This window comes from Pseudophryne corroboree, chromosome 4, assembly GCF_028390025.1.
Source record: "Pseudophryne corroboree isolate aPseCor3 chromosome 4, aPseCor3.hap2, whole genome shotgun sequence".
NCBI classification, from domain to species: Eukaryota; Metazoa; Chordata; class Amphibia; order Anura; family Myobatrachidae; genus Pseudophryne; species Pseudophryne corroboree.
Genome location: NC_086447.1, coordinates 451603584 through 451618933, shown reverse-complemented (window position 1 = coordinate 451618933; position 15350 = coordinate 451603584). Strand labels below are relative to the sequence as shown.

General features: G+C 44.7%; 1 protein-coding gene across 6 annotated transcripts in view; it reads right to left on the bottom strand.

Moving 5' to 3' along the window:
• The window catches only part of ANKRD6 (ankyrin repeat domain 6), a 334377-nt gene that overhangs the window by 63508 nt on the left and 255519 nt on the right, over positions 1-15350 (bottom strand). For all 6 annotated transcript variants that reach the window (XM_063916984.1, XM_063916978.1, XM_063916983.1 and 3 more), the window contains exons 4-6: positions 11328-11426; positions 8459-8557; positions 2383-2481 (exon numbers count right to left, since the gene is read on the bottom strand). In XM_063916984.1, coding sequence (XP_063773054.1) covers positions 2383-2481; positions 8459-8557; positions 11328-11426 — 297 coding nt within the window. The remainder of the gene's footprint in view (positions 1-2382; positions 2482-8458; positions 8558-11327; positions 11427-15350) is intronic.

Genomic DNA, 15350 nt, shown 5'->3' with positions numbered 1-15350 from the left:
TTAGAGAAGTGGTGTACTACATTAGAGAGTACGTATAATCATGTTGAGTCCTGTGATCACCAGTATCAGTGGTGCAAGTAGAAAAAATGTCTTACGGGTACTGTGTGCGCGTGCCGTGTCACATGGGGCGTGGCCAATGAAAATGGGGGCGTGATACACATATGGGGGGAGGGGCAGATACACGTATGACCCCAATAGTGCCAGATACACGTTGCCCCACAGTGCCAGATATACATTGCCCCACAGTGACAGTTATACATTGCCCCACAGTGCCAGATACACATTGCCTCACTGTGCCAGATACACATTGCCCCCAGAGTGCCAGACACAAATTGCCCCAAAGTGCCAGATACACATTGCCCCACAGTGCCAGATACACAAATGCCCCCAGAGTGCCAGATATACATTGCCTCACAGTGTCAGATACACATTGCCCCACAGTGCCAGATACACAAATGCCCCCACTGTGTCAGATATACATTGCCCCCCAGTGCCAGATACAGAAATGCCCCTACAGTGCCAGATATGCCCCCAGTGCCAGATACAGAAATGCTCCAAGTGCCAGATACACAAGTATGCCCCCAGTGCCAGATACACAAGTATGCCCCCATTGCCAGATATGCCCTCAGTGTCAGATATGCCCCAGTGCCAGATACACGTCTCCGCAGTGCCAGATATGGCCACAGTGCCAGATACACATGTCCCCCCAGTGCCAGATATGCCCCCAGTGCCAGATACACATGTCCTTCCAGTGCCAGATATGCCCCCAGTGCCAGATATCCCCCAGTGCCAGGTACACAAGTCCCCCCCACTGCCAGATATGCTCCCAGTGCCAGGTATACATGCCCCCCCAGTGCCAGATATGCTCCCAGTGCCAGGTATACATGCCGCCCCAGTGCCAGATATCCCCCAGTGCCAGGTATAAATGCCCCCCCCCCAGTGCCAGATATCCCCCAGTGCCAGGTATACATGCCCCCCCAGTGCCAGATATCACCCAGTACCAGGTATATATGCCCCCCTGTGCCAGATATGCCCCCAGTGCCAGATATTCCCCAGTGCCTGGTATACATGCTCCCCCCCAGTGCCAGATATCCCCCAGTGCCAGGTATACATGCCCCCCCCAGTGCCAGATAACCCCCAGTGCCAGGTATACATGCCCCCCCCCCCCCCCGTGCCAGATATCCCCCAGTGCCAGGTATAACATGCCCCCCCAGTGCCAGATATCCCCCAGTGTCAGGTATACATGTGTCCCCCCCTCCTCCCCTGCTCACCGCTGCCGCTGTCGCCTGTCTGTGTGAGGGGAGGAGAGCGCACCCTGCGCCTCTCCTTCCCCTCAGTCTCCGGCGGGTGTCTCAGTTTAATTCAGCGCCGATCCGTGAGCCAATCGGATCGGCGCTGAATTAAACTGAGACACCCGCCGGAGACTGAGGGGAAGGAGAGGCGCAGGGTGCGCTCTCCTCCCCTCACATCAGCGGCGGGTGCGGCGGGGAGCAGCAGAGGGAGGGAGGGAAGAGGAGTTGCGGCCCGTCGGTGTGGGTACGGCGTACCCACGGCTAAATTCTTACGGGTACGCCGTACCCACCCGTACCCACACACTTGCACCACTGACCAGTATATAAAGTATGTAACCTTCACCAGTATATAAAGTATATAACTTTAACCCTTTTAGACCCATACATCACATCGACAGCCTGGTAGTGGGATGCAATTACATTGGACATGTACAAGGTTAAAACCTAGTTGAGTAAATCATTTAATTTAGTGTGTGCACGTTCTAGGGGTAAAAGGCAAAAAAAAACAACAACAAAAAACAACAACCCACATTGTTTAATCCCCTTTGTTATGCGCACTATTAGGTAATTTCATGGCATGTACTGTACCACAAACTTTATTTTGTGACCTGTAGTGTTTATAAGAATACTGTACATGTGTACCCCATTAAAAGATTTGTGTACTTTTATAAGACAAGTTGCAATTTTATGCAAATGTGTGTATTTATTTCCTCTGGTGAAATTATAGTCTAGGGCAGTGGTTCTCAAACTGTGTGCCGTGGCACCCTAGGGTGCCTAGGGACACTTGCAGGGGTGTCAGTGATAAAGGATCAATTCAAATTATTTATGGTCAATGTAGTAGATAAAACCAGTGCTGGTGGCTGCCAATCATAAAGTATGTGGACAAACAGACAATTGCACTGCGAATATACACTCTTATTGGGGGCCACTATCTGAACACAGCACAACAAATGTAGCAGCACAGCGACCAGGTCTGAATCACCCTCTAAGTTAGCTTTTCCTACAAGCAAGCAAGATTCCACACAGAGAGCAGTGTATAGTGATGTGATGGGTTTCTTTCCCCTTCTTACCCACTGGAATGTCTACTTACTTGGTTTTTTAAGTCAGCTCTGGATCCTGCCAGCAGTAATACACGACAGCTTTGGGAATGGCCATTTTGGCAAGCCAGATGGAGAGGTGTGTTACCTGCCTTATGAAGAGAACAAGTAAATAACTCCAATAAACCCAGAGTATACTGTACATAGAGTATCAGAATTACAGACATGCAGGACTAATCACAATAAAGTAGAAGTTACAGATGGGTCCATGGATATCTTGACTAGTTTTCTGCGCCTAGGCACAACATGATTTATTAGCATAAACCCTTCATCTATTGTTCTCAACTGCAATATAATACAGAGAACAATACAGCAGGGGATTAAATCATTACAGCAGGGGATTAAGTCCGACTGGCTTGTCTCAGTTAATCCTATTAAAGGTCAAGATAAATGTGGACCCATCTGTACAGTACTATTTGGTCTCTGTATACTTTATTTTATTTCATCTCACTAAAAACACAGCAGTTCTGATGCAGATGTATAAATACTGCCCCTATTGTTTCCTATATCCATCACTGTGAACAGGAAAGGAGACTCGTTCATCTTATATGCCACTGTGCTTGGGCAGGGGATTCATTACAGACCCTTCTGTATTAAACACAGTCACCCAGATGAATGCTGTCTTTGGTATAGAAGATCATACTTTTGGACACCCATCTGGATATACAGTATAAGGATCATCTAGCATTCTAAACTCATCAAATGTACAGTACAATTATAATACAAGCCATGCCCATTTAAAAAAAGTTTAGTCCGGTACAGGAATAAAAAAAAAAACACATATGCAAAGTCCATTACTGGTCAGATTCCATATATTATAAATCATATATTCCTGTTCAGAAATCATAAAACAGGCACACACATTAAGAACAGAATGCACGGTTGTCCACATACATGTTAAACAAGCCATGACATCGTATTCTCCATAGCTTCATAAGATGGTGCGCAATGTATGTATTACATAAAGCACAGTTACACTGTGTCTGCTTCTGCCCAGAACAAAGCTGGTAATAGAAGACAGCCATCTCAGGACAGACGGTATGCTGCATGCTGGCTGCTTCACTTGACAGCAGTGTCTCTCTATTAGCGCAGATGTCACTATATAATCTTCTCACTCATCCAGGCAAATGAAAAAAGCCAAATACTGTGCAGTTGTCCATACAACCACCATCTCTTACATTTAATCTCAAACCTCAAAAAGCAAACAGCCAAAACACCTGCACTATAGTAATGCCTGATTGTAATCATTCTAATTGTAGGACCAGACAGTGCGCCTCTTTTATCATAGGTGCTGCAAGTTTTTCTATTGTCACCTGCTGTTCTTACTTTAGTTTTATAATGAAGAAATGTATAGCTGTCTGTTATACTCATTACTGTTTTTACTATATGTTTGGAATAATATAAACGCTGTCTAGTTGTGTAGTTTATTAAAAAAAATGTATAAATGTAAAAAATTTCCTCAAAAATTGTATTAAAGTATATATATATATATATATATATATATATATATATATGCAATTCTGGTCGGCACTCTCCAATAAAAATGTCAACATGCCCTGGTGCCCTCCTAGGTGTATCACACCAATAATACGAGATGTAGGCTGGCGGCACTCACGGGACTTTTACCACAAATTACACGGGACTGCCCCCGTAGATATCAACGTATCGATTGTTTAATCGTCTTCAGGATAATACATAATGCAAAAAACAAACATTTCTAACTCACTCGGTGAATAGACGCCGCCTCACGCTGCCGGGCTCCGGGCGTCCGTCGTCCCCTGATGACGTTACACATCGGCGACGTGTGCTCTCCAGCGCTCGCACCAAGTTCCGTACTGGACTCCCGTTGCCTAGCGACAAGAAGGGGCATAATCATGTGACTTGCATCCTCCACCACATTACATATACAAAAAAGTTTAAAAAACAGTTCAACGTGCCCACCAATCTGCATTTGGGTTTCCTAATCGGACATATCAATAACTCATTAATATACTTTAATACATAAATGCCAAAGTATTCTGTTATAAGAACCAGAAAAGGCACTCTATTCCTCTCACCTGTCATGTACATTTAAAGGAAACAATTCAAGCCAAAATTCTCATTGAGGCCATATGGAGATACAGTATTTAAGTGTATCCACCTGGCCTCACATTGTAATAGACATTTGTCTCTAGCACCACCTCTAACCCTTTTTTCCACTTGATCGATAATCATATATCTTACAGTTGATAAACCATGTTTGTACATTTTAAAGTGCCTTGCTACTGGTTGTTCCTGGGCTACTATTTGTCCTTCTATGGCTTTTCTAATGGATGACCGATGCATATTCATCCGTTCCTTGAATTGCCTGGTGGTCTTCCCTACATAGAGAAGACCACACGGGCACCGGATGAAGTACACTACATGAGTACTTGTACATGTTAATACTTTCTTTATGGGGATCCATTTGCCGGTATGTGGGTGTGCAAATGTATCACCTTTTTCAAGGTAACTACATGTGGTGCACCCCACACACCGGTAACATCCTGGTTTTCTAGTTAGAAAGTTTGATTTCATCTGGACTTTGGTATTTTCAGATATATCGTTTTTTACAAGCCACTGTTTAAGATTTTAAACAAAAATCTTAAACAGTGGCTTGTAAAAAACGATATATCTGAAAATACCAAAGTCCAGATGAAATCAAACTTTCTAACTAGAAAACCAGGATGTTACCGGTGTGTGGGGTGCACCACATGTAGTTACCTTGAAAAAGGTGATACATTTGCACACCCACATACCGGCAAACGGATCCCCATAAAGAAAGTATTAACATGTACAAGTACTCATGTAGTGTACTTCATCCGGTGCCCGTGTGGTCTTCTCTATGTAGGGAAGACCACCAGGCAATTCAAGGAACGGATGAATATGCATCGGTCATCCATTAGAAAAGCCATAGAAGGACAAATAGTAGCCCAGGAACAACCAGTAGCAAGGCACTTTAGAATGTACAAACATGGTTTATCAACTGTAAGATATATGATTATCGATCAAGTGGAAAAAAGGGTTAGAGGTGATGATAGAGACAAATGTCTATTACAATGTGAGGCCAGGTGGATACACAAATTAAATACTGTATCTCCATATGGCCTCAATGAGAATTTTGGCTTGAATTGTTTCCTTTAAATGTACATGACAGGTGAGAGGAATAGAGTGCTTTTTCTGGTTCTTATAACAGAATACTTTGGCATTTATGTATTAAAGTATATTAATGAGTTATTGATATGTCCGATTAGGAAACCCAAATGCAGATTGGTGGGCACGTTGAACTGCTTTTTAAACTTTTTTGTATATGTAATGTGGTGGAGGATGCAAGTCACATGATTATGCCCCTTCTCGTCGCTAGGCAACGGGAGTCCAGTACGGAACTTGGTGCGAGCGCTGGAGAGCGCACGTCGCCGATGTGTGACGTCATCAGGGGACGACGGACGCCCGGAGCCCGGCAGCGTGAGGCGGCGTCTATTCACCGGGTGAGTTAGAAATGTTTGTTTTTTGCATTATGTATTATCCTGAAGACGATTAAACAATCGAAACGTTGATATCTACGGGGGCAGTCCTGTGTAATTTGTGGTAAAAGTCCCGTGAGTGCCGCCAGCCTACATATCGTATATATATATATATATATATATATATATATGCAGTATATATATATATATATAGAGAGAGAGAGAGAGAACGAGAGAGAGAGAGAGAGAGACTACATGGACAAAAGTATTTGGCCACAGTTGTTATTTACTGAATTCAGGTGTTGCAATCAGACCCGTTGCCACAGGTGTAGGGTGGCCAACCCCGTGACATTTTTTCAGTCCCGGGAATTGGGATACCTGGAATTGGTTTGTTGTTTTTAAACTAAAAAAATTCAATGCCCCGTCCAGCCCACACAACTCACCATCCTCTGGACGGGCAGGAGGGATGGTCCACTTGCTGCGGGCAGTAAGGTAAGGTCCAGGCAGCTGGCGTCAGACTGTGCAGCGTGAAATCTGACATCATGTCACGCTGCGCAGTGCCAGAGACAGGGGGAGCTGGCCAGTGTCTGAGCCAGCTGAAGATGCTCAATGCTGCCCGGCATTGAAAAAAAAAAAAGTAATCGCTAATCTCGAAATCCCCAAGATTGGAAGCTCCAATCCCGGGATTGAATCCTGGCCAATTTTAGCCCAAAATCCCGGGATCCCGCCGATCCTGATTCCGGGATTGGCCACCATACACAGGTGTAAAAAATCAAGCACATACCCATGCAGTCTCCACTTGCAAACATTTGTGATACAAAATTCCATGGTCAACTGTAAGTAATATTAGTAGAAAGTGGAAGCGTTTAGGAACAACAGCGACTCAGCCAAAAAGCTGAAGACCACGTAAAATCACAGAGTGGGGTCAATGGGGTCAGAGCTTAGGCACAAGGTGCGTAAAAGTCGCCAACGCTCTGCTGATTCCATTGCTGCAGGGTTTCAACTTCCGCTGGCATACTGTAAATGTAAGCACAAAAACTGTGCGGTGGGAGCTTAATGGAATGGGTTTCCATGTCCGAGCAGCTGCAAGCAAGCCTCAACTCACCAAGCCCAATGCCAAGCGTCTGATGGAGTGGTGTAAAGCACACCGACACTGGACTGGGTAGCAGTGGAAACGTGTTCTGTGGAGTGACGAATCACGCTTCTCTGTTTGGCAGTCAGATGGGAGAGTCTGGCAGATGCTTGGAGAACGTTATTGCCTGACTGCATTATGCCAACTGTGAAGTTTGGTGGAGGAGGGATAATGGCATGGGGCTGTTTTTCAGGGCTTGAACTAGGCCCCTTATCGCCAGTGAAAGGCAATCTTAATGCTTCAGCATACCAAGACATTCTGGATAATGCTATGCTTCCAACTTTGTGGTAACAGTTTGGGGAAGACCCTTTTCTATTCAAACATGACTGTGCCCCAGTGCACAAAGCAAGGACTATAAAGACATGGTTTCATGAGTTTGGTGTGGAAGAACTTGACTGGCCCACAGAGCCCTGATCTCAACCCCAACGAACACCTTTGGAATGAACTGCAAAGGAGATTGCGAGCCAGGCCTACTCATCAAATATCAGTGGCTGACCTCATGGGATCAGTACTAAATGCCGCCGGCCGGAATCCCGGCGGTCGAAATACCGACGCCGGAATCCCGACCACACAATCCCGACAGGGGTGGCGGGCGGAACACAGCCCCTTGCGGGCTCGCTTCACTCGCCACGCTGCGGGCACGGTGCCTCGCTACGCTCGGCACACTATTATATTCTCCCTCTATGGGTGTCGTGGACACCCACGGAGGGAGAATATGTCGGGATTGTGGCGGTCGGGATTCCGGCGTCGGTATATCGACCGCCGGGATTCCGGCCGGCGGCATCTTGACCGCATCCCGACCCCATACAGTAAATGCTCTACAGAATGAATGGGCACAAATTCCCACAGTAACACTCAAAAATCTTATGGAAAGCATTCCAAGAGGAGTGAAAGCTGTTATAGATGCAAAAGGGAGACCAACTCCATATTAAAGTATATAAAGTATATGTATGTGAATACAACGTCATTACAGTCCCTGTTGGTGTAATGGGGCAGTGTCCAAATACTTTTGTCCATATAGTAAGCATTATGTGCTTCTTGATATGATGAAATATAGCATATTATTTATTCAGCTTCCCAGTACAGAATGCAGGCAGCTACACTGAATGATGAAGTAACTGAACAGCAATGCGTATAACATACAGTAATGCATGTTAAGGAATCTCAATTATTTAAAATATAACATGGATATGTACATAGTTTGAAGACAGCTGGGTTAGATAATGAGATATACAAACTTTAATATGGTTTTGTGCAACATAAAACATCTGTATGTTATAAAGTTGGGCCAAAACAAAGACATGTTTAATGTAAAGTCATGCAATGCTCTATATCACCTCAATGCTAAATAAAACAATGTAATCCTCCAAAAGGAAAAGGCTATGAAAAACTAACGATCTACATAAATAGAAGTAATCCGGTTAAGAAATGATTGATGTTTGACATCATTCTCACCTTGTTCTTGGCAAGAACATTAGCTCCAGCCTTAACGAGCAGTTTGACAGATTGGCTGAATCCATGCCAAGCGGCTTCATGTAGGGCTGTGTTGCCATCCTGAGGAAAACATAACAGCAGATGAGTGAATCTGGAACAGCCGGCATCCCTGTGGCTATATGCATGATACTTTATTCTACTCATTCAAGAAGACAAAGGATTTCTGTGACCAGTTTAATACAAAATCAGTGCTTTAGGTTTGCAGAATAAGAGATACTGGGGGTCATTCCGAGTTGGCCGCTCGTTGCCGATTTCGCTATGCTGCGATTTGTTGCAAATTGCGCATGCGCAAGGCACGCAGGGCGCATGTGCTCAGTTATTTAACACAAAACTTAGAAGTGTTGCTGTGACTTCTGCGGCACTTTTCAGTCGCACTGCTGTTCGGTAAATGATTGACAGGAAAGGGGCGTTTCTGGGCGGCAACTCAGCGTTTTCCCGGCGTTTGCAAAAAAACGCAGGTGTGTCAGGGAAAAACGCGGGAGTGTCTGTAGAAATGGGGGAGTGGCTGGCCGAACGCAGGGCGTTTGTGACGTCAAACCAGGAACTAAACGGACTGAGCTGATCGCAATCTGTGAGTAGGTCTGGAGCTACTCAGAAATTGCTAAGAATTATTTAGTAGCAGTTTTGCTAATTTTTCATTCGCTATTCTGCTAAGCTAAGATACACTCCCAGAGGGCGGCGGTCTAGCATGTGCAATGCTGCTAAAAGCAGCTAGCAAGCGAACAACTCGGAATGACCCCCAGTAGAAAGTAGGGTTCTGCTGCTGGCTTGAGATCTTTCCATAGCAATGCCTTTTTATCACAGGTATGTGTGACCTAAAGTAAAGCCTTTACACAGCAAGTCAGCTCACTGACTATAGTATCTCGGGTGACTGAAGGGTACTGTCATTAGGATAGAAAGCTTTGGCTCTTACATTACCATGAGAGTGAAGACATACTCTAGCGGGATGGGTACGGGATCCCAGCGGTCAGAATGTCGGCAGGGGGTCGAACGCAATGAAGCCCCTTGCGGGCTTGCCAGGCTGGGGTGGTCTTCAGTATGCTGGCGGTCGGGCTCCCGGCGACCAGCATACCGGCGCCGGGAGCCCGACCGCCGGCATACCGACACTTATTCTCCCTCGTGGGGGTCCACGACCCCCCTGGAGGAAGAATAAAATAGTGTGGCGCGCATAGCGCGCCACCGTGCCCGTAGCGTGGCGAGCGCAGCGAGCCCGCAAGGGGCTCATTTGCGCTCGCCACACTGTCGGTAAGCCGGCGGACGGGCTCCCGGCGCCGGTATGCTGGTCGCCGGGAGCCCGGCCGCCGGCAAATCGTAGTGAACCCGCCAGGCTGCGGGCTCGGTGGCTCACTACGCTCTCCACAGGTTCTATTCCCACTCCGTGGGTGACATGGACACCCATAAGTGGGAATAGCTGTGGCGGCGCTGCCAGTATTCTTGGCGGTCGGGATCCCAGCATCGGTATTCTGACAATATGAGCAAATGACAAGCTGCAAAAGTGCAAAAGGCATGTATTTGTGGTCTGGATTTGAGAGTCTGAAGGGGTGCTGCTCCCCCTTTGTACACAAAAGGTTATATTGAGTGCTGTGAATGGAAAGGTGCCCTGTGCTGTATGAGGGTGCAGAAGGTGAGAGGTGAAGGTAGCAGTAAGACAGATCATTTGGATGTTAAGTGTCTCCACTATGTTACCTGGAGGGGGCCAGCATACACCTAACGGAAGAGTGAAACCAGTCCCTGCAGGAGAAAGAGGATGAGTATTTCAGTGTGTCGACCATGCTCATCCCCTAGTCCTGTAGGTATATATATAATATGGATCTCCCAGTGTGTGTGTGTTCCACCCCCTACTGTCAGTGTATGCATGTCTCACCTCCTGTCCCTGCGTTCATGTCCCCCTCATACCTGCCAGTGTGTCCACCCCTGTGAGGTAGTGTGTGTCTCCTGGCAGTACGTGCGTGTGAGCTCATTGTCCCCACTTCTGCCTATGTGTGTGTGTCCCAATACTCCTGTCAGTGTCACCAATAGTCCCTTCTCTCCTGGCAGCACGTGCATGTTTCCCTCCATTACTGTCAGTGTGAGCCTGTCTTTCCCCATCCCGGCCAGTGGGAATTGGTTTCCTGCAATGTTTTGTATATTAGTAAGTAATTTTAATGAAGAAAGATCAACAATTCTAACAGTCTATGGGGGAGATTTATCAAATTTAGAGAAAGATAAAGTACCAACCAATCAGCTTCTGTCATTTTACAGGCTGTGATAGAAAAATGACAGAAGCTGATTGGTTGGAGCTTTCATTCTCTCTCCAATGTTTGAAAAGTCTGCCCCTACATTATCTAGGGGTCTATTTACTAAGCCTTGGACAGAGATAACGTGGATGGAGACAAAGTACCAGCCACTCAGCTCCTGTCATTTTTCAACACAGCCTGTGATATGGCAGCTAGGAGCTGATTGGCTGGTACTTTATCTCTGGCCAAGACTTATAGGCCCTACACATTGACCGATAACAACGAAAGATATGAACGCTCTCGTTCATCAATGAATGAGATACTGTTCATATCTTTCAGTGTGTAGACACGAACGATGACCGATACGCGGCCCCATGTTTAAATATCTAAGCCAATATGGACAATCTCGTCCATATTAGCATGAGGTGCTATGGAGCCAGTTGACGGGGGCCCCGTCAACCGCCCCCCTCCCCCCTCAGCCGCTGGGTCGCCCATCGGCCATATTGGCCGTTGGGCACCTCGGCGGCCAGGCGGCCTGTGTGTAGGGCCCGATAGTAAATAGGCCTATCATATTTCCTAAATAGATTTGTAGCTCATTCTCTCAGTGGTAATACCTTATCCTGTCTGTCCAAGGCACAGCCTTCTTGTATCAATACTGCAAGAATGTCGCTGTTCCCCACCACGGCTGCTCTGTGCAGGGCTGTCTGGTGTCCCTATAAAATAGAATGGGAGAAGGATATTTATATACTTTGTTCACAGATGCCGCATTACACAAGGTAACACACCACAAACATGGAGAAATAATGCAAGAACTACACATAGAGAGTGTTACATAAATTTTTTTGCTTTATTAACTAGATCTGGCTCTCAAAATGACCCTGGAAGCAATTCAATTCTTTGTGATGTGCCTCTGCGATGCTTGTGAAGACACTCCGCTGTGATACCTCTTCACTCACTTTTCTCCGCACTTGATAGAGGTGCACAGGAAAATTAGTAAAGAATTTTAAAAATAATCAACTGTGATGTACAGTACACAAGCGGACATCGGGGGCAACACATCCCAGAACTGAACTGCTTCCAAAAAGTGTATCAACACAAGGTGTAAACTGACAAGTCTTGCAGAGTCACAAAGCGACACACGATTTTACACCATTGTCACATAGGTGAGCTCTACTCATCTATGTACACACTATTGTCACACGGTGAGCTCTACTCATCTATGTACACACTATTGCCACATAGGTCAGCTCTACTCATCTATTCTATGTACACACCATTGTCACATAGGTGAGCCATTGTCACATGGTGAGATCTATTAATCTGTGTACACACTATTGTCACATAGGTCAGCTCTACTCATCTATTCTATGTACACACCATTGTCACACTGTGAGTTCTACTCATCTATGTACACACCATTGTCACACTGTGAGCTCTACTCACCAGAAATAAAAACTAGTCACCTGAATAACGGGATTAGCTGATAAATAATCTGACATGAGTGCTAATATTTACTAGTGAACTCCAGCACTCACTAAAGTGCAATCACTTCCATGTTAGTCCTCTGTCCAGCTCAAAGTGGTGTTGGTACATATTGTGGCAAGAAGAACTTTCTAGTCAAGGCTTTATATGAGAATAATGTACCAAAGTGAGGTTATTATGAAACGGAGTATGGGTTGTTTTGAGGCTATGATATTAAGTAGCTATATGAGGGCATTTGGTGCAAGTTTGATGGCATTATAGGCCTAAAACATGTACTGTAGACTGGGCATGGAGATTTGATGGATATTAGTGTATATATATATATATATATATATATAAGACACACCAATTAACGTCATGTTCGTATCTATAATATTAGAATCATAATATCTCTAATAATTTACAGTAGGGAGTGAATTATCCTTAAAATATACCAGTTTTTCTTATACAGTGAATTCATCATTTGTACAGATGTGACTTGTGTCACTGTGATATGCGCTTACATGACTCGGCGGCAGAGCCGGCCCTAACCAATATGATGCCCTAGGCAAGATTTTGGCTGGTGCCCCTAGCACCACCGCTAGTTCCGCCTCTGACCTTGCACCTCTTTCCCAGCACCATCACCCCTCACCCATAGCAGTCCTTATTTTGGTGTTTGTACCCCCTATATTTTAAATAGGAACAGTTCGCACATTTGGCGCACAGCCCAAAAAGCAGTGTGTTTTTGCTGGCAAGGGGCATGGCCAAACAATAGTAACCCCAATTCCAATTACGCCACACAGTGCTGCAACTTTATTCACATTTGATCATGCGATAGTGTCCATAATTCATATTACATCCCACAGTAGTATCACTTTACCTTATAAACGTTACTCCTCACAGCAGAGTCCCTTATTCACATTACACCACATCCTATTGCTCTTTATTCACATTAGACGACACAGTAGTGCCCTTTCTATATGCAACGCCACATAGTAGAGCACCTTATACAGTACACGTAATTCCACACAGTAATGCCCCTTACACATTATTAATGTCCTTATAAATATAATGTGCCTTACACATTATGACAACCTTTATTAATGCCCTTTTACACATAATGTCCCTTACATATATACCGCACATTATTAATGCCCTTATACATATAATGACACACATAGTGCCTCCTACACATTTGCTGCACATTATTAGTGCCCCATACACATAATGACACACGTACAGTAGTACCCTGTTACACATATACCGCACATTATTAATGCCCTTATACACATAATGACACACATAGTGCCCCTTACACATAAGTTGCACATTATTAATGCATTTTACATGACACACATAATGCTCCTTACACATATTCCGCACACTACTGCACAACCAACCCACACACATGCACACAGCACTCACACTGCCACTAACACTGTGACCTCTGCCTCTGCTTGGATACAGATGTATCCTCATAAATCTTGCCTCACTGCTAACGTCGGGCACCTTTTTTAATGAAAATGCATCTTATTTGCGTTGCTATATGGCTAGGATGCACAAGCAGCTTCTGCTGATTAAACTGATATGTAGCATGCCTATATACTATGTGAGACTGTGGCTGTATCTGCATATGAAATGCTACACACAGAATATAGGCATGTCACATATCATTTTTATCAGCAGATGCTGATGATGCCCCTAGGCATATCAAATGCCCTAGGCAATTGCCTAGTTTGCCTATGCCTATGGCCGGCTCTGCTCGGCGGGGATAAAGCGTTGCCTATCTAACATTGCAAATACCCCATCGCTGGATTACTTGCATTAAGTCTCCATCCCCATAGATGTCTATGGTGACAGCAACAAGCAGAGCTAAATAGGTGATCTGTCATTTCTGCAAATACCGGACAATGAGTTTTTTTTTGGCTTAATAAAAATACCCCTAAGACATCCACACATGTACCTTTTATATTCTGCGGAAATATATTTACTACAAGTAAATCATTTCTTCAGATATTAAGATAAAAGGTACAGGGTATCTTTTTATGTAGCACCTATTTTTCATATTTGTTTTTATGTTGAATGTATATTTTATATATATATATATATATATATATATATATATACAGATGCAGCCATGTTCATCTTTGCCGGTGATTGCTTCAATCATTCCTTATGGTCGCACCCTGGCATGCCATGCAGCATTCTTTTTCCTAAATTCCAGTAATGTAGATTTTGTAAAAGTGGCCTTATTTATATCCTCTCAAAGATTACTTCTCCAGGCCACAAGGGGTCAGGCAAAACAAACTTTACAAAATATTCTTCGTGATCATGACTAACAGAAAGTGAAAGTGTAAAGGGCCCTACACACTGGCAGATAAAATGCATATAATTCATTAATGAACGAGAACTCGTTCATATCGTACAGTGTGTAGACACCAACGATTAACAATGCGCGGCCCTGCGCTCGTTAATCGTTGGTGCCCCGTCGCTTATGCATGCAGGCCAATATGGACGAGATTGTCCATATTAGCATGCAGTGCTATGGAGCCGGGTGACAGGGGGAGTAAAGAAACTTCACTCCCCCGTCATCCCCCCCCCCCCTTGCCGCTGGGTCGCCCGTTTCCGCCGTCGGTCAGCTCGGCGCCGGATCGGTAAGTGTGTAGGGCCCATAAGACTGATAGAAGTTTTAACATTGTGACAATGATTATTGATAACTGATTGATTTAAATCACACAACACCGTAATTTTGTTGGTGTCTTAAAAACAATATTAACCACGCTTGGGGGAAAATGTATTAATCAACGGTGTTTACTGTTGAATTTAAATGAGCAATAATATCAAATACAAAACATGCCAGGATTTGTAAATTAATGACTCTTTAAATCTAGCGGCAAAAACCAAACACATGGCGGCTTTGTAAAGAGCCGCTTAATACATTTACCTATTGGTGTGGCAATCTGAGTACATTTTCTCTTCAAAGCCAACACCTGATAACTTTTTCTGGGGAAATGTTATTCTTGGGTAAGTGAATCAGTACTCACTGAGGCTCATTCACACGTCACAAATATGGGGGAGCAGCTCAAAAGCCAATTCCACTAATTTTCTTGGAAGGCCCTATATTTGGTGCACTGTTAAGATGTGGGTAATCCAGAAGGCAGTGACTACAAGGGGAG